The following is an 18,257-nucleotide window of genomic DNA, read 5'->3' as shown; positions in this document are numbered from 1 at the left end:
GATTTAAATGTAAAGTATAGCAGAGATGCAGCGATCAGACCTTTTCTGTCCAACACTGTTAGAGAGTTTTTGGTATTATCATTTTATTTTCTTACTCTAGTTCACATTAAGTCTATAGATCTTTGTGATTTTCTGTTTAAAGTGTTCTCTTCTTTAAATGACCTGGAGGTCACTACTGTCTGCTCAACTTTACGAGAAATAGATAACACTGAGTTTCTCAGACTTTAAACCCTTTTGCAAGAACACCTCTTAATTTAGTAACTACTTGTGAGCAGTCGTATTTTGTTTTCTTGACAGTATTGACCAAGATTTGAACCGGGCTCAGACCTTTGATCAGATATCACATCTGGACCTGGGTTGTTAGATGTTTGGGTTAGAAGCTTTACGACCTCTGTTGTTTTTCCTGACTGCCCCCTTGCCTGTCCTTCTTAGACAATAAAAACAGGAGCCGTTGTAAGGGAGCCCAGAATGCTCTGTGGATTCCTCGGAGAAAAGGTTCTCAGAGCCTTCTCCTTTTGCAAAAGCTCTACATGAAATTCATATACGTTGTCTGTGGTTCTTTCTTTTATTTAGGTTCGAAAGGAAAATACCTATCAAACACTGATCTCCAGTTTTCATTCTGCTCTGATCTTCCAGTTCCTGGGATTTTTTCTCCAAAGAGAAAAATGTTCTGCAGGTTCTGAGTTTCAAGTAGAAGTTCTGAATGAAACAGAAAATATTAAGATTTTATCAATTTTCTAATTCAAAGCATCATCATTAGACCTTCAACTGGTTTCAAGATGGGAATGTTTTACTGTAAATAAGGTATTAATGAAAGTCAGAGTTGAGATTTAAAAAATCTCTTATTGACATTTAAACAGGAAAAGAACAGAATGAACAGCAAATGCAGAAGAAAATGTGTTTATTGTTCACTAAAAAACATGAGGAATAACTGCAGCAAATATACAAAAGGATCATTTAACTTTTGACATCAAGGCGTATTTAAGAAAATAGAAGCTGAAAGACACAGAAAATGTCCAGTGATTGAGAAAAACTGCAGTAAATTAAAAGAATCTTTGACTGGAAACAGAAAAACAACATATGGATCCTGGAATAATCCTGGAATAATCCTGGAATAATCCCAGCTTCCATCTTTAAAGGACTGGAAGAAGAAGCAATTTCTAAGAAATCATGTGTTGGAGTTTCATCAAGAAACAGTTTGGATCCATGAAAACACATGTAGAGACTGAACTATCTGTTCAACAGTGAGAGAGTTTCTCTGACAGGAGGAAACTTTTTAGACTCTTTAGATTCAACTCAACACAGAAACACTGAGGAACCAGAACTGGTCCTCCAGAACCCAAATCCAGGAATCAGAGGTTCAGTGAATGTGGTGTTGAAGGTGTGGAGGAGGATCAGTGAGTCAGAGGAAACTCTGTAGAAGGACAGAATGCCAGCAGGACAGTCCACATACACTGCTACTCTGTTAGAGACAGAGGAGGAGAGATGAGTTTCTCTGTTGTTGTGCCTGACAGAGTAACCATAACTATCAGAGCAGCTCAGACTCCAGGAATGATCATTATATCCAAACAAACAGTCTCTACTGTCTCCTTTCCTCCTGATTCTTCTGTAACTCACTGATATATTAACATATCCACTCCACTCGACCTCCCAGTAACAGCGACCAGTCAGACCAGTTCTACACAGCAGCTGATCCCAGTTATCAAATCTGTCTGGATGATCAGGATATGACTGAAGCTCCTTCACATATGTCACCTTCCTGTTGTCTTCAGACGCTTTGAGTTTTTTGTTCACTGTGTTTGTGTCGATGGTGAGTTGACAGGAATCTGATGGAGAGAACAAACACAAACCAGCTGCAGTTATTGATCATTTATTGACACTTTGATGATGACTCCTGAATGAGTGATGTGACAGTTTGAAGATGGTTGAATGTGAGCTGCTTTGTTGTCATGAATCAGATGAAAAACACACTTACACTTCCTCAGACCTGGTGTCAAGAATGGGACTCCAGCAGGCTCCACCCTGAAAGGAGGAGGGGGGTCAGACCATCAGTCTCTTTCAGCAGCAAACATGGACATTACATGTCTCTCAGACACACATTGTCCTCCACTGAGACAGGAACAGTCCAACATTTGGATTGCAAACTGCAGTGGATGTAGGAAGGACAGTTGGTGCTGCTGCAGCACAACTCATTTCTCCAAACACAGGAAAAGCTCCAACAGAGAGGAGAAAGGAAATCCCTCAGTAACAACCTGAAGAAACTCACTGAAGCCTAAAAGGACATCAGGAAACTAAGGAAACATTTCTGGAAGCTCAACCTGATTTAATAATCAGCATTAAAATACAATCAATCTAAACTCTGACACAACACCTGGATACCTGTTCCATCCACACTCCCACACACAGATGAAGGAATGAAACACTAAACAGCCCTGCTGCTGAAAACCTGCTGTGGCCTCACTGTAATATCCAGAAATACAAACATTAAAAAGGAGAAGCTGCATCACATTCAACAAAGAGTTCAACAAGAATCAAAGATTTGATCTCTGAGCTCAGACTCACAAACCAGGGAGAGGCTTCCATCATCACACACCTCTGACAAACACCTCCAACCTTTCAGCACTTCCTCTACCAACCAACACCACCAGGTGGCGCTGCTGCACACATTTACAATGAGACCAAGAAGAAGAAGCAGCATCCTGAATCCAGCAGTAATGGGTTGTAAAGGTAATCCTCCCTCCACTGCAGAAGTTCTGGATGAGCTGATCTTGTCTTTTTTATCTTTCTCAGTAAATTTATCAGAACTTTGGATCTGAACAAGTTTCTGCTCTCATTTCTACTTTTTCCTCATCATTCACTGGATTTCTTCCCTCCTTCTGGAAAACAAGGGATTTACTTTCTTTCCTGATTCCATTTATATGTTTGATTATTTTCCAGATGTCGCCTCCTGGTGGAGGTTAAAATAGCAAATAGATAGAAATACTATAATATTAAATTTCCATTTTTTCCTTATTAATGTGTTTTTCTAGATGCTGCTTCATGTGTTTTATATTTTAACTCAACTTTATCAAATTTGTGAGTTTTGCTTAAAATCCAAAGTTAGTTATTTCTTTATCTCAGAACTTTTAAACATCCATCTGACCATCATGAAGCTCATTTTCTTCTCATCTTTGCTTCTTGCGGCTGATTGGTCAGGAGCTCCATCCAACATTGTTATAAAGTTCTTTCTATCCTCCGTAGATCATCATGGAAATCTAACTGCTGAAATCCTCCGACTCTCTGATGAGTGATGTGACAGTTTGAAAATTAATCTGAATATTTTCATTAATATATTCCGAGTTCCTATTTATCTCCATTAAAGACCCTCCACTCTTTAATTTTCCTTGTGAGCCGTTCTTAGTCAGGAGAATATTCCAGAAAACTGGGTAATGATCTCAGCCTCCAGATGAGGCGTCTAATAATCTCATTTCACAATCAGCTGAAATCTTCCTGGACACTAGAGTTAAATCAAGGACTGATCCATTTCCTGGATCAACATCTGATCTTGTCTCTTAAACCATCCAAACATCATCAGTTTTTACCCTCTAAATAATATTTTCCTGTTTGTTCACTAACATGTGTTCTGTTTTCATCCCATTATATTCCACATTCGGATTATCTAGACCTTTAATCTGGATTAACTGATTCTAATCTAACTTTCATAGTTGTTAATTTCACCTCATTTATTATTGTCTCTATTGCTACATATTCTAGATCAGTTCCTCTGATTGTTTCTCTGAACATAGATAATCTTTTCTAGATGTTGCTCATCTTTCTTTTCCTTTCTTCCTCTCACTGAAACATTTTGTCATGTCTCTTCAATACCAATAATATCTGCTTTATGATGTCATTTATCTGTATATTTTTAACTTCCTGTCCATCAGCCAATCAGCTTCTTGTATTTTCTCAGTAGATCCATCAGTGGAAGCCCCGCCCAGCCCATGATGCTCCTGGTTTGTGAAGACAGAGAGACAAACTGAACTCTGATAGGAAACAGTTTCAAACTGATTTTCTCTCTCCAACCTCTTGGTTCCACATGGAGCTATATTTGGCCCCCTGCTGCTCTGACTACCATGTTATTGTGGTACCAGTAGATGGGTCGGTTTCCCAGGTTTATTCAGTACCATGTGAAAGATTCCTACAGTTTAAATGGGCGGCTGTTTGCAAAGTTACACAACCAAAATTATCAGAGATAATTTGAGTTATTAAACTGACATAAGAGACAAAAGGGGTTCAAAATGTTTTCCATTCATTTACAAATAAAATGGTTGCAGACTATATATTTAATTATCAAACTAACTATTTAGCTTCAAACTAAATGTTTCCCAGCAGACTGACTAAAGACATTTCTCCCTCTTCCTCCTCTATCAGACCTTCTCTGCTCCTGCAGCAGGTTCCTCCATACCTGAGAGCTTCCAGTCTCCAGTGTGGATCCTTCAGTCCAGCCCACAGCAGCTTCACTCCTGAGTCTCCTGGATGATTGTAGCTCAGGTCCAACTCTTTCAGATGGGAGGGGTTGGAGGTCAGAGCTGAGGTCAGAGAAGCACAGCCTTCCTCTGAGACCAAACAGCCTGATAATCTGCAGACACACAATTCATCACATGATGAGAATATGAGAACATTGAGGTAGAACCCAAGGTCTGAACTGGTCATTTTCATGGGAGGAAAACACTCAAGAAATGATATTAATTATGATATTAATATCATAAAATGGTAATAAAACTTTACTTCATTCTGTAGGCAATAAAAATCAACATTTATCACTTGTAGAAGGGACGAGAAAGTCTAACAACTGGTTGGAGGAAAAATCTGCAATAATGCTTCTTTGTGTACCTAGGACTCAGTAATCTGTCAAGGATCCAGTGTTACACTAACAGTTAAAGCCTGATCCCCACCTTTCTACATTCCTCTCTTTTTTGTTCTTTCAGCCTGGGGTAAATTAAAACCAGCTGAGTTTATGTGTCAGGACTTAGCATGATTAGCCTCATCAAAGTCAGACATTTTTAATTTTAATCCTCTACTATTGAAATAACATTTACATCATCTATAGCAGCAGATAATGGACAGAAATCTGGTTTCACCAGGATGGAGAACATTTTACCTGAGAGTTTCCAGGTTGCAGTTTGGACTCTTCAGTCCAGCAGAGAGAAGCTTCACTCCTGAATCCTGCAGGTTGTTGTTACTCAGGTCCAGTTCTCTGAGACTGGAGGACTGGGAGCTGAGAACTGAGGACAGAGCTTCACAGCTTCTCTCTGAGAGGTTACAGACACTCAGTCTGAGAGAGAGAGGGGAAAATATTAAATAATTCTGCAAAATTTATGCTTTTTGTTCCAGTCAGTTATATTCTTTTTGCACAGATTGAAGAATTATAATATTTTCCACATCTTTATGATACATGTATTGTGAACTGGTTCATTCTATAGTTGGGCCTCCAGCCTTAAAAGACTGCAATACAGCAGCCAGGAAAGAGGCTGCAAGAGAAACAATTTCTATAATGAACTGCATTAATCCAGTGTCAGCTTCAATAGAAAAAAAATACTTCTGATGCTTGAACATGGAGCATTATGAATAGTCACCTATGATAGCTGCTCTCTTTTACTCATCATCTCCTAGTGGCCAACATTGAGGAGACAATGCACGAGTAAACAAACTGATAAAGTGTTAGGTAAATTGTATATATTGTTATCAAATATTTGTTGTTTCATGTGCCTTTATAATGTTCTTGTCTTATATGCCTTTATTTGTTTCATCTTAGCATACAGTTTCTGTGTTGTTGAATTACTTTGATTCCTTTCTCAGAAGGCCTCTCTGAGGAAGAGCAGAGAAACTGTTTTCAACAGGTTATCGCTCAGCAGAAACCTCTGCATCCTTGACCTGTTAGATATAAAACCATCGCTGTGAAGACGTACAACTTGCTCTGTGTTATCCTGTGTCTGGAACAGAATAATCTAGTGTGTAGATATCATGTGTTTTGTTAGTGACTAGCATTTGCGTTGCAATCATGTGACTGAAGTGTTTTCCCCGCCCCTTTGAGACGCTCTCTGTAACAGGGATCCTAACAGCAATAAAAAGGGAGAACGGACACATATGTTTTCAGAACGGAAAAGATGTGTGACTGAAAACATCTCTGGCTTTTCTCCTCGCGAGTACAAAAGAATCTAACTCTCTTGTCTTTCTTGTGTTTGTTAAATCTGTCTCAATAGGTGTTTAAACCTGACATAAAGCATGACTCAATATTTATTGCATCATTGACAGATTTTTATCAAAAATAAATGCATTAACAATCTGTGACCTTACAGAGCTTTGTTGGAGACTTTAACCACTGGCAGCAGCCTCAGAAGAACCTCCTCTGAAGCAGAGTATTTCTTCAGATCAAACACATCCAGATCTTTTCCTTGTGACACTAAGATGAAACCCAGAGCTGACCACTGAGCAGGAGACAATTTATCTGTGGAGAGACTTCCTGAACTCAGAGACAGTTGGATCTCCTCCACTAGAGAATGATCATTCAGTTCATTCAGACAGTGGAATAGATTGATGCTTTTCTCTGCAGACACATTTTCACTGATCATCTTCTTGATGTACTGAACTGTTTCCTGATTGGTCTGTGATCTACTTCCTGTCTGTGTCAACAGACCTTGTAGGAGTCTCTGATTGGTCTGCAGTGAAAGTCCCAGGAGGAAGCGGAGGAACAAGTCCAGGTGTCCATTTGGACTCTGTAAGGCCTGGTCAACAGCTCTCTGATGGACAGAAATTATTTTAGGTTCATTAAATAATAAAAACTTCTTAGATGTTTGTGTTTCTTTCATCAGGTTGACTCCAGAGTTGATGAAGCTCAGATGAACATGAAGAGCAGCCAGAAACTCCTGAACACTCAGATGGACGAAGCAGAACACCTTGTCCTGGTACAGCCCTCTCTCCTCTTTAAAGATCTGTGTGAACACTCCTGAGTACACTGAGGCTGCTCTGATATCGATGCCACACTCTGTCACGTCTGATTCATAGAAGATCAGGTTTCCTTTCTGCAGCTGATCAAAAGCCAGTTTTCCCAGAGACTCGATCATCTTCCTGCTCTCTGGACTCCAGTGTGGATCTGTTTCAGCTCCTCCTTCATACTTGACCTTCTTCACTTTGGTCTGAACCACCAGGAAGTGGATGTACATCTCAGTCAGGGTGCTGGGCAGCTCTCCTCCCTCTCTGGTCTCCAACACATCCTCCAGAACTGTAGCAGTGATCCAGCAGAAGACTGGGATGTGGCACATGATGTGGAGGCTTCGTGATGTCTTCATGTGGGAGATGATCCTGCTGGCCTGCTCCTCATCTCTGAATCTCTTCCTGAAGTACTCCTCCTTCTGTGGGTCATTGAACCCTCTGACCTCTGTCACCATGCCAACACACTGAGGAGGGATCTGATTGGCTGCTGCAGGTCGTGTGGTTATCCAGAGGAGAGCAGAGGGAAGCAGTTTCCCTCTGATGAGGTTTGTCAGCAGAACGTCCACTGAGGTGGACTCTGTAGCATCAGTCAGGATCTCCTTGTTGTGGAAGTCCAGTGGAAGTCGACTCTCATCCAGACCATCAAAGATGAACAGAACCTGGAAGTGTTCAAAGCTGCAGATTTCTTTGGTTTCACTAAAGAAATGATGAACAAGTTCCACCAATCTGAACTTTTTCTCCTTCAGCACATTCAGCTCTCTGAACGTGAATGGAAATATGAACTGGATGTTCTGGTGGGCTTTGTCTTCAGCCCAGTCCAGAGTGAACTTCTGTGTTAAGACTGTTTTCCCAATGCCAGCCACTCCCTTTGTCATCACTGTTCTGATTGGTTGATCTCTTCTGGGTGCGACTTTAAAGATGTCTTCTTGTCTGATTGTTGTTTCTGGTCTGTGTGGTTTCCTGGAAGCTGTTTCAATCTGTCTGACCTCATGTTCATCATTGACCTCTCCAGTCCCTCCCTCTGTGATGTAGAGCTCTGTGTAAATCTGGTTCAGAAGGGTTGGACTTCCTGCTTTAGCAATCCCCTCAAACACAGACTGGAACTTCTTCTTCAGACCAGATTTAAGTTGATGTTGACAAACTGCAGCAAGATGTTCTAAATAAACATAAAAAGTAAAATCAGGAACAAATAAAAATCATATTCTGAAGAGGTTTGAGTAAATGTGATTCCATCTCTTCAGACATCAGTAAATGTGTGATTTATCCATCAGGTTAAATCTTTGTAGAAATCCTCTTACTGCTCTGAAGACAGTCAGCCAGCTCCTCCTTCTTCAACCTCCTCAGGAAGTTCAGCGTGATCTTCATTAGTGCCTCTCTGCTGCTCCTCCTCTGTTCTTCTTCCTCACCTTCCAACACCTCGTCCTCTTTCTGACTCTCTGAGCATTCTGGGTAATTTGGACTCAGAACCTTCTTTATCTTCTTCAGTTCTTTCTTCACAAAAGTCACAATGTTGTCCTCCAGCAGCTGGAACAGAATAACAGATGAAGGAAACATCAGAGTGAAATCATGGAGCCAAACACCAGATGGATGTTGAACAGACTGACAGTCCTCTGGTCTACAAAGTGCAGCATCGAGATGACTTTTAACAGAACTCATGAAAAATTATTTATTTTTTCATTTACAGACCATCAATATGGAGTCCAGCTGTGTTTGATGCTGCTGGGCAGACGGACCACCGGGAACCTCTGAGCTCTGCTGGTCCACTCTGTGGAGGAACCAGGAACAATTAGGAAGTCAGGAAATATTCATTCAGCTGTATGAAATCACCAAGAGTTTCACACTAAAAATACTTGAAGCAGAAAATCAGAGAATCACATGAACACAATACAAAGGAGTTAGAACGAGGAAGCTGAATTACAGCAGGGGTGTCAAACTCCAGTCCTCAAGGGCCGGTATCCTGCAACTTTTAGATGTGCCTCTGCTGCACCACACCTTAACGGAAAAATTAGGTCATTAAGGCTCTGGAGAACTGATCTACACAAGGAGGTAATTAAGTCAATTCATTCCAGTGTTTTGTACCTCTCAAAATTGCAGAATACCAGCCCTTGAGGACTGGAGATTTCACACCTGTGAATTACAGTAACATCAGAATCACTCAGTAGATGTAAAAAAAGTTGATGTTGCACTTCAAACAGTGAACACTGTCAGCAGATCTGATGCTGGTGGAGACAGTGTCTCAGAGCTTGGGGACAGTGGAAGTGAAGACTCTGTCCACACAGGTCTTCAGGACAGTGTGGGACATCCATCATGTTTCTATGAATAAATCTGAGGTGATGTGGACATGAAGGAGGACTGAGCACATTGAGCTGTTTTTAATTTGAAGAGTGTTTTATAAAGAAAATTGATTGATTGATTGATTGAAATATGTGGGTGTGTGCCAATGTGCAGTCCTCTCCTGGGTGTTATGAGAGTTTTTAAAATGTATCCTGGAAATCCTATTGAGAATAAATAATTCTGTGTTTTCCTCTCTCTTTTAGGTATTTGCATACTTGTATAAATGCACACACAGAGTACACGCATGAAAATCTAAGGTTAAAGGAAATGACATACTAGGGAACGCCCTATCTGGGGGGTAATTTAGATAGATAGAGAGATAGATAGGTGGGTAGGTAGGTAGGTAGGTAGGTAGGTAGGTAGGTAGGGTGGGTATAACTGGGAACATCTGAGTTCATACTGGTTCAGTTTCCACACTTACAGCAATTAGAAACATCTCACCTCTCTGATGGTGGAGATCCAGGAGATTTAAAGACAATGCCTGCATCCTTTGACATGTCACTCTTCAAGGACACACAGCTGGGTTCTGGTTCTGGTTATGGTTTGAGTCTCTGATGGATCCTGACAGAAACATGATGATTAAAACTTAATCAGCAAAGAGGAGCAGCAGCAGCTTCATCACCACGTCTGTTCTGGCCTGATATAGTGAACGCTGTGTGAAAAGGGCTGTGGACAGTTAGAGATGGTGACCTCACCTCTGACCTTTGCTCTGGCTCTCATCTTCCCCACACAGAGTGGTTTTAGAGGGAGGGACTCCCTCCTCTCTGTCCTCACACTGATCCATGCTGCTGAATTCACATCAGCTCACACACACTTTCTACCTTCACCTGCAGAGGAAACACACATCATTCATCTGCACATCAACTCTGATCATCCTTTACATCATTAGAGCTGGAAAAAGATCAGCTGCTCCTCCTCTGATTGGCTCTTCTTCTCTGCTTCATATCAGTGTCAGGTGAATGCAGTCAGACAGCAGAGAGGCAGAGGAAGCTGCCATCAGCTGCTGCACTTCTACTATCAGTCCACTAGATGGAGACATGGAGCAACATTTACATTCACTGATTCAACCTGAACAACAGGAAGTATTTTAGTTAGTTAATTATTAATCTCTACAAGTGGATTATCAGCACCGTCAAAGATTAACTATTCAATAATATGACTGTACTGAACACATTTCTATATTAATATTTTATAATAATAATAATCATAATAATATATTATTTTTATTTTGAAAGTATGCAGCAGGAAGCTGTTCTGGCCAAAGTTTTATTCCTGGAAATAAAATCATGAAGCAGTTTGTTCAGAGAAAACATAGAAACATCAGCTGTTCATCATGTTGTTTGATTTCAGTTCATTTGTAATCTAATGATCCTGCAGATTAACTTTCAAACAGCAGAGATAAAAACTTTGAGCTGAAATCAAAAGTGAATCTGTTCTCCAAACATCAGAGATTACACAGAAATAGGAAAGTTCCTGAAGACAAAGTCCAAATAGAAAACATAAACTTACAGTTTGTTCAAATGATCTAAAGAGTTGATGAAGAAAATCTGAACAACAAATAGAAACACAACAACCGAACTGGAGTCGCACTTTAGCTAGTGACGTAAATGTGACGGATGTTGCGTACCTGATGACGTCACAGGTCACCTGGGTTGTAGTGTTTTATTTCAGAGCAACAGAACCAGGAAGTAGAAGCTCCGCGGTGAAATCAGAGGCAGGTTGATAAAGTTTTCATGAGGATGTTTTGAGGATATACTTAGTTTTGACCATGACTGTAGTAATTATTGTAAAAAAAATTAACTGGTCTTCTTAAAGAAGCCATTAAGTTGTGTATTTCTTTGTGTGACCGCTAGATGGAACTGTTTTTCAACTTCTAACTTTGAAATTAAATGTTTGACAAAGGCGCAATTCCCTCTAATTTCCACCAGGGGGCGACAGATCATTCCGGATCATTGGATTGGATCTGGGATTCCGGGATAAATAACCAAAAAAAACGGAGTAAATAAAGATCATAATTTAGAATCTATTTGATAAAAACATGAATTCTGTTTTCAAATAAGTCACTTTAAGAGTTTATATGTTTATAAAGTTCCTTTAAGAAGGAAAATTTCCCCTCTACAGTATTTTTAAACAAAGGTGGTTTCCTTTTGGGTTTCTTAGCCTGTTGAGTAATTTCTGTTTTTAGGTCATTACAGAACCACTGAGGTCATAAAACACCTGGAACTGAGTAACAACAACAATACCAACAACAACAAAGTGTTATTACAGGTTTAGTTATCAATCATATTATCATAAAATGATGAAATCCAGAATGAGAAATTAAAAATAGTTAGGATTTTTTTTCATGTTTTGCTTTCTTATTTATTTTTCTGATTTTATTTGGGAGGAATATAATGTTTTTTAGGTTTTAAGAAAAAAATGGTAAAATATTAGAAAATCAAAGTCAAATTTGTAGAAAATTTTGAAAAAAAACAATAGCAGATTTTGAAAAGATCTGGGAAAACCAGCTGCCAATGTTCAAAAGGTTCGATCTAATTTTAGTTTGACTGATATTTTTAATCAATCTTGTCATGTCTGCAGACTTCCTGTCTTTGCAGATGAATTCATTGAAACTAATCAAGTACTGTAAACATTTTCACAGTGATATTTTCTGTTACTTTCTGACTCCTATATATGCAGATGCTTTGACCTTTGAATGAACCACCAGGAAGTGAAGGAAAAACTGAGTCAGATGTAAAAATGGAAGCAGCTGCATTTAGAGTTGCATGGTTTAATAGCGACGGTTTAGTGTTTTTATTTGGTTCTGACGTCGTGTTTGAAGGTCAGCGCAGTGGGTGGGGGGAGGACAGGTTTATGTGAGGATGTGTTTGTGGTTCTGAGTGTTTCCATGTTCACAGGAGGACGAAACGCAGCAGAGGCAGCATCCTGCAGGTGCACTGAGAGAAAATCCCAGTGTTTGTTTGCAATAATCCTGCAAGTGGATGAAACGATTAATCTGATTAATCGCAATTAATCGATTCTTGAAATAACTGTCACCTGAAAAACAACACAATCAGAGCTGCAATTAAGCCAAAACTGTACAAAATAAAAATACATTTTGCATTTACCCAGTTCTAATTCTAGATGAACATTAAAAATTACATATTACACTGTAAAAACACAAAATCTTACCAATTATTTTAGTCCAGTTTCTTATTAGCACACCAACTAACTTTTCAGCAAGATATAGGAATTGGTTTTAGGTCAATGATTCTTTGAAATTGATAAAAAAAATTTTTTTTTACTTGACAGATTATTTTAAGTATAACATCAGAAAAATGTTGTTATACATAAAATAATTTGCCAATTGAACTAGAACATTTGAATGAATATTAACAAATTATTGACTTAAAATAATCTCCTACATCTTGCTAAAAAGTTACTTGTAAGTTAGTTTTGTCTTATTTTAAGAGCACTAAGAAGAAACTAAACTAAAAATAATTGCAGTGTAAATATCTTTTTCTTTTTATTGGTTTACTGTGTGATGTTGTCTTTTATGACTTTGTATTTTTATTACGTAAAGCACTTCTGATTGATACTTTATTGATTGGTCACAATATGTAATAAGCTCTATCATTTTCTGTGACCACAGATATGGCAAAGTGAGGTGTAAAGCTGCAGCAGCGCCTCCTGTGGTCACAGAATGTGGTGCAACAGGTGTTGGCGTTCAACAACAACAATTTATTACCAGCATCTCATCCTGAGATCTTCTTCTGGAGGAAAAAGCAGCTTTAAACACTCATATCTGCAGAAAAAGACAATTTCAGAGTAAACTGAACAGTCAGATGTTCCCGCCTGCAGGTTTCTCTTTGTGTTCGTGTGATAATTTATTAAAGGGGATGTTGCTGTTTCCCCTGTAGTGTCAGTGTGAGGCAGCTGGCCCACGTGTAGCTTCGCCCACGCTTCTCGCAGAGAGGAACACGCGGAGCTATTATTGTCTGTGACAGGAAGCGGCTGAACCGCAGCAGCAAACAGCCGATTGTCGCTGCGACTCTTCTTCTCTGACTCACGTCTTCCTCTCTCATGGTCGCCGCTTTTCCTCGCAGGAACTTCCAGTTTTCAGAAAAGACTTGTTTTCTCTCCTCAGTGCATTCCAGTTTTCACGCTTTAATTCGCGTCTCTTGCAGATCGTTTACTGTACTTTCCAGTTTTGGTTGCAGTTTCAGGATAAACTTTGCATCTTCGAGACGTTTTCGACTCTCATGGTTGCAGTTTGTCTAGTAACTGGTTACATTTACTGGAGTAACTTTTTGGAAAAAAAATGACTTTTAGGAGTTTTTTTTTTTTTGCTATACTTTTATTATGAAGTATCTATTCTTACTTGAGTAAAATTTCTGGATTCTCTCACCAGTCAGAGACACACCTGCAGTTTTTTTTTTTAAATTTCATGAGTTTGTTTTAATTGAAATAAATTGATTTGGAAATTTTTTCTTTTGCCTGACTGTTATTCTTTTTGTTTCTTTTTGTTGGTTCTTAAAATACCAAAATTTCCACTTAACTTTATATTTTGATCCATCTGATGATGTAATTTTTAATTATTAAATGATTGATAATTTCATCGGTTGCTCAGTACTTGAGCAGATTTATTACCAAATTTCTTTTTACTATTGAATAATTTCTTGGACAACTACATTTTACTTTTACTTGAGTAAAAATACATGGAAGTATTTCTACTTTTACTTGAATGTAATTGTTGGATAACTTTTCCTGCTCTGCATGTTTGTTCTAAGGAGCCGAAAGTTGAGAAAAGAAAATCCGAAGGTTCAACTTTCTTCTTTCTTTCACTCAACAACTGCAGATTTATCTGAAATTTATTTACATTTTTTTATGATAAACCAACAAAAAGTCGTGCATGTTGGTATCAAGGAAGGCAAATGGTACATGGTTTTAATTTTTATTAATAATAATAAATATCTGAAATGTGTGGGGGGAGCATTAACAAAATCCAGAGCTGGATTTGTGGAGGAACTGAAAAATGTTGCACATCTGCAAACCTTCTAAAATCTGTTTCCAACGGTGGGAAAACTTAGACAAATTGATTCTCAGCAACATTTAAAATGTCCATTTCTTTACCTCCATGAGCTCAGTGCTTAATTTAGATTTGCCGGTTAATGCATTACATTTATAGCTAGTTTATGTTTAGCAGTGAGGACGTGTAGGTGTTAGTGCACACATCATCGACTAAACATGCTAAACAATCTAAAAACTACATATGTGCATCTTTCTACATGCAAACATTTTAATGGAATTTTATAAACATTTTCCAAATGTAACCAGTTTAATGTAAAGTTTCATCCACTAAGAACATTAAAAGTGTAGTACAGACATTTAACAAAACTGAGATGGCCAGCATGCTAATGCTAACCTGACTCTGCTATTGCTTTCCTCTACTAGCTAGTGCTAACCTATGAAGCTAATTATTAGGATGTTCAGGCTCAATGAAATTGTCACGTTGTGGTATTTTCTCTGAGTTTAAGCATTTGAGATATTGATCAAATATTTTTAAAAGTTTTAAACACTTAACAGAAAATATCTCAAAGTCCAGAGTGTTTTGATAAACAACGTAAATCTTGTTTGGACCTTTTTGACTCTCCTTGCCAGTAAATAATCTTTTATTTGCTAAAAAAAAAAAAAAAAAAACTCCTCCTAAAAGACTAATTTAGGAGTTTAGCAGCTTTATTTTCACAAAGTGTAACCTGAATGTTTTCATGAAAAGAATTAACAGCTAATATCTGACTTAACATTCTTGTCAAAGACCATTGAACAAGCATAAAAAAATTAATGTACTCCTTATTTTCTGATGCTTTCCAGACAGATTTCTGATCATTTCATCAGAAACTTTGTCTTGGTTTTATGTCCAGCTCACATTAATACATCAGATTTTAAGACATGTAACCTGATGACACATGATCACCTTCCGTTGAGTCAGAACCAGTTTACGGCAAATAAAACAGAAATTATAGCTTTGTTTCCTGAAAATGCAAAGCTTTAGATCAGCTCTCATAAAAATACTGCATAATGTGCAATCAACGACTCAGAGATAAATCTGGACAATGACACAATGTGTTTCTAAATATCCTTAGCATCACTTTAAAATAAAACATTTCTCATGGAAACAGGAAACAGCTCAGAGTTTCACATCATAATGCACAGAAATTATGTTTCCTTTAAATCAAGTTTTCATGCAGTTCATTTGATATGTGACACAGACATATGGGTCCATTCACACCAGGCCTGTTTAGTCCACTTTAATCAAACTCCAGTTCATTTTTATAGAAAGTCCCGTTTGTTTGTTTGTTGAGGTGTGAACTCTAATCGACCTAAAAAGTGAACTCTGGTCCTACAAACCTCTGTTTGGGTTCGGTTGGAGTTAAATCTGGTACAAATGGAAGTGGATTGGAGATCGTTCCAAAGCAGGAGGTGGACTACAGCGCAAGGCATTCTGGGTAAATACAACCAAAAGCACTAGCCTAGCGCTAGCGGGAGATTTGGCTCATGATCTCCAGCCAAAGACAAAAGAGAAATCCTCCACTAAAATCTGACGCCACTCCATTTGTTTACATTTTGTGTGGCTGTTGGTGCAGCGCCCCCACAGGCAAGGAGGAGAACAGGTTTTTGAAGGGTTTGGTTCGTTAGACAGTAGCAGCGTTTAGCTAATCTAGAGCTAACGCAGAAATGGGTTGTGTGGATTTTAGCCAAAGACAAAAGAGAAAAACTCCAACCGCTAAAATGTGACGCCGCTCCGTTTTTGTTTTTATTCGGTGAGGAAGGAAGTTGTCTTCTTCAGAGGTTTTTGTGTCGGTTCCTTCAGTGGTTCCTGGTGCAGCGCCCCCACAGGCGAAGAGGGGAACAGGTTGCTCAAAGGGTTTGGATTGTTTGACTCAGAGCAGAGAGAAAGAGAACCAGCTGAAAATGGACCAAATGTTGCAGGTTTGAATTTCATCCAGTTTGTTCATTCTGGAAACCTGAGAAATCAGGGCTGAAAACATTACAGTTTCCTGCAGCTTGTCCAGGTTTTTAATCACTTTAAGTCTACATTATATCATTCTTTCAAATTATATTTCAACATCAGATTGAAATATTATATATTTTTCAAACTTTAATTTAGTTTTTTAATCTAAATTTCTCTTAATTTTTACTTAGAGAACTTTGAATTATCTTATGAATGGATGAATAGAGGATGAAAACCTGCTGCTTTAGTTTTAAACATGTTGGAGAAAAGATTTATTAGAGGAGTAAAAATAACTCTATTTTATGCAGTGTTTCATGGTGTAGTTATTTATTGTTTGTACATCCCCTCTGATGTAATTTGGTAACAAACAGTAACCAGGCGTCAGTGACATTCTGCCAGTTCGGTTCGGTTTGCTGCAGATGAAGCATCATGGGTACAGTTCACACCACTTCCTTCCTGCTTCTGCATTCAGGACTTCTCACTTTTTGTTGTTTGAAGTTATTTAGTTAAAAATCCCTGTGTGGGAGTGACCCGGCATGAATAAAAAGCACAAATTTGCATGTTGCAGTTTTCTTCAGAAGTAGGGGAAAAGTGGAAGAGGTGTGTAGGTGTGTGTGCAAAACACGAAGTGGGCAGGAAGGGAGGCGGGAGAGACGCCGAAGGCAGACGGGGACTGAAACTATCACACTTTTTTTAGCTAGTTTTCGAAAAATGGTGGGTGGACGGATATTTTAAGGATCAAATTAAAATGTGCGTCTTGAGATTTCTTTCTATTTATGTTTATTTACTCATGGAACATTTTGGCGTACGTGCGCTCAACACGTACAAAGGGTTTGACTTTCACTCATACCAACTGAAAACTTCCTCCACTTTGAGGATTTCTAAATAAAACAAATAGCTGAAAATGTCAGAGTGATCAGAAGATTTGGAGATCCAAAAATACCTGCAAATTCAACATAAACAGGTTTTATTTATCCCAAAGGGAAATGAAATGTTAACTCAAGTATCTTCAAAGTGATGCTGTGGGTAGTAAAGATCTCCAGTAGCAGTCACTGTTGCAGTGAATCTGAGGAGGAATCTGACTGAAGATTGTTGCTGTATGACTGTCTGATGACTGGAATGAAAACCAGCTCAATTTCCAGGCAGCAGAAACGATATTCTGTGCCAGCATGTCTTGGATGACATCATCAGTTGCAGCAATGCTGATTCACCTCATTTGCTTTTGCTGCTTTTTTAAAATCTCCGTCTGGCCGCTTGGTTAGAAAAGCAGACAGAGAAATGTTAGAGTTTTGTGAATTATTTCAGAAGCTGTCTTCTCTTTGGCCCAAATGAACGCCAAAATAAATATTTATAAAAAGGGTCCAACTAATAACTACTGCAGTAATCAATCAGTCTGTTGATTATTCTGATGAATTATCAATTTATCGGATTGTTTTGATGTAACTTCGTCTCTCAGCTGTAATAAAAGGTAGAAATAACTTCCAGTAGTGTCTTTGTTTTCACCGTCTCGTCTTTGCTTTCATTTTTTAATAAAAGGATCCACGATTAGTTGAACATGTTTTAATTTTCCTATTAAATAAACAAGTTGCTGTTTGTGATGCATCAAAACTCATAATTACTTCTGAAAATTTACATCTTTTAAAGAAAAACAAGAATATGAGAATTAAGAACGATAATAAAAAAGGTTTTAAGTAAATCTAGAAAAAGAAAATATGAAGGAAAACTGGAAAAAGGAAAATAAAGAAGAAAAAATAAACAAAAACAAGAAATTTGATGAAAAAGAAAAATGAAAATAAAGAAAAAGAACAGTTAACAAATATGGAGGAAAAGAAAAAACTAAAAGAAAGGGAAAAAATAAGAAATAAAATAATAAAGGAACATAAAGAAAAAACTGGAGTAAAATAAAAAACAGAAGAAAAAAAATAGGGAAAAAATAAAAACAAAGGCAAAAGAGCAAAGC

General features: G+C 38.2%; 2 protein-coding genes across 2 annotated transcripts in view; one reads left to right on the top strand and one right to left on the bottom strand.

Moving 5' to 3' along the window:
* The window catches only part of LOC114149750 (protein NLRC5-like), a 1,536,511-nt gene that overhangs the window by 1,366,407 nt on the left and 151,847 nt on the right, over positions 1-18,257 (top strand). The gene's annotated exons all lie outside the window — the stretch shown is intronic.
* LOC114149765 (NACHT, LRR and PYD domains-containing protein 4E-like) lies at positions 882-10,915 on the bottom strand. The gene is given in 10 exon segments (XM_028025848.1): positions 882-1,826; positions 1,976-2,022; positions 4,445-4,618; positions 5,141-5,314; positions 6,337-8,128; positions 8,271-8,496; positions 8,659-8,737; positions 9,748-9,867; positions 10,002-10,133; positions 10,816-10,915. Coding segments are annotated over 9 exon segments (3,231 nt in total). The 5' UTR covers positions 10,091-10,133; positions 10,816-10,915; the 3' UTR covers positions 882-1,296.

Source organism: Xiphophorus couchianus, chromosome 8 (genome assembly GCF_001444195.1).
Source record: "Xiphophorus couchianus chromosome 8, X_couchianus-1.0, whole genome shotgun sequence".
Lineage (NCBI taxonomy): Eukaryota > Metazoa > Chordata > Actinopteri > Cyprinodontiformes > Poeciliidae > Xiphophorus > Xiphophorus couchianus.
This window is presented reverse-complemented; position numbering and strand designations above follow the sequence as displayed.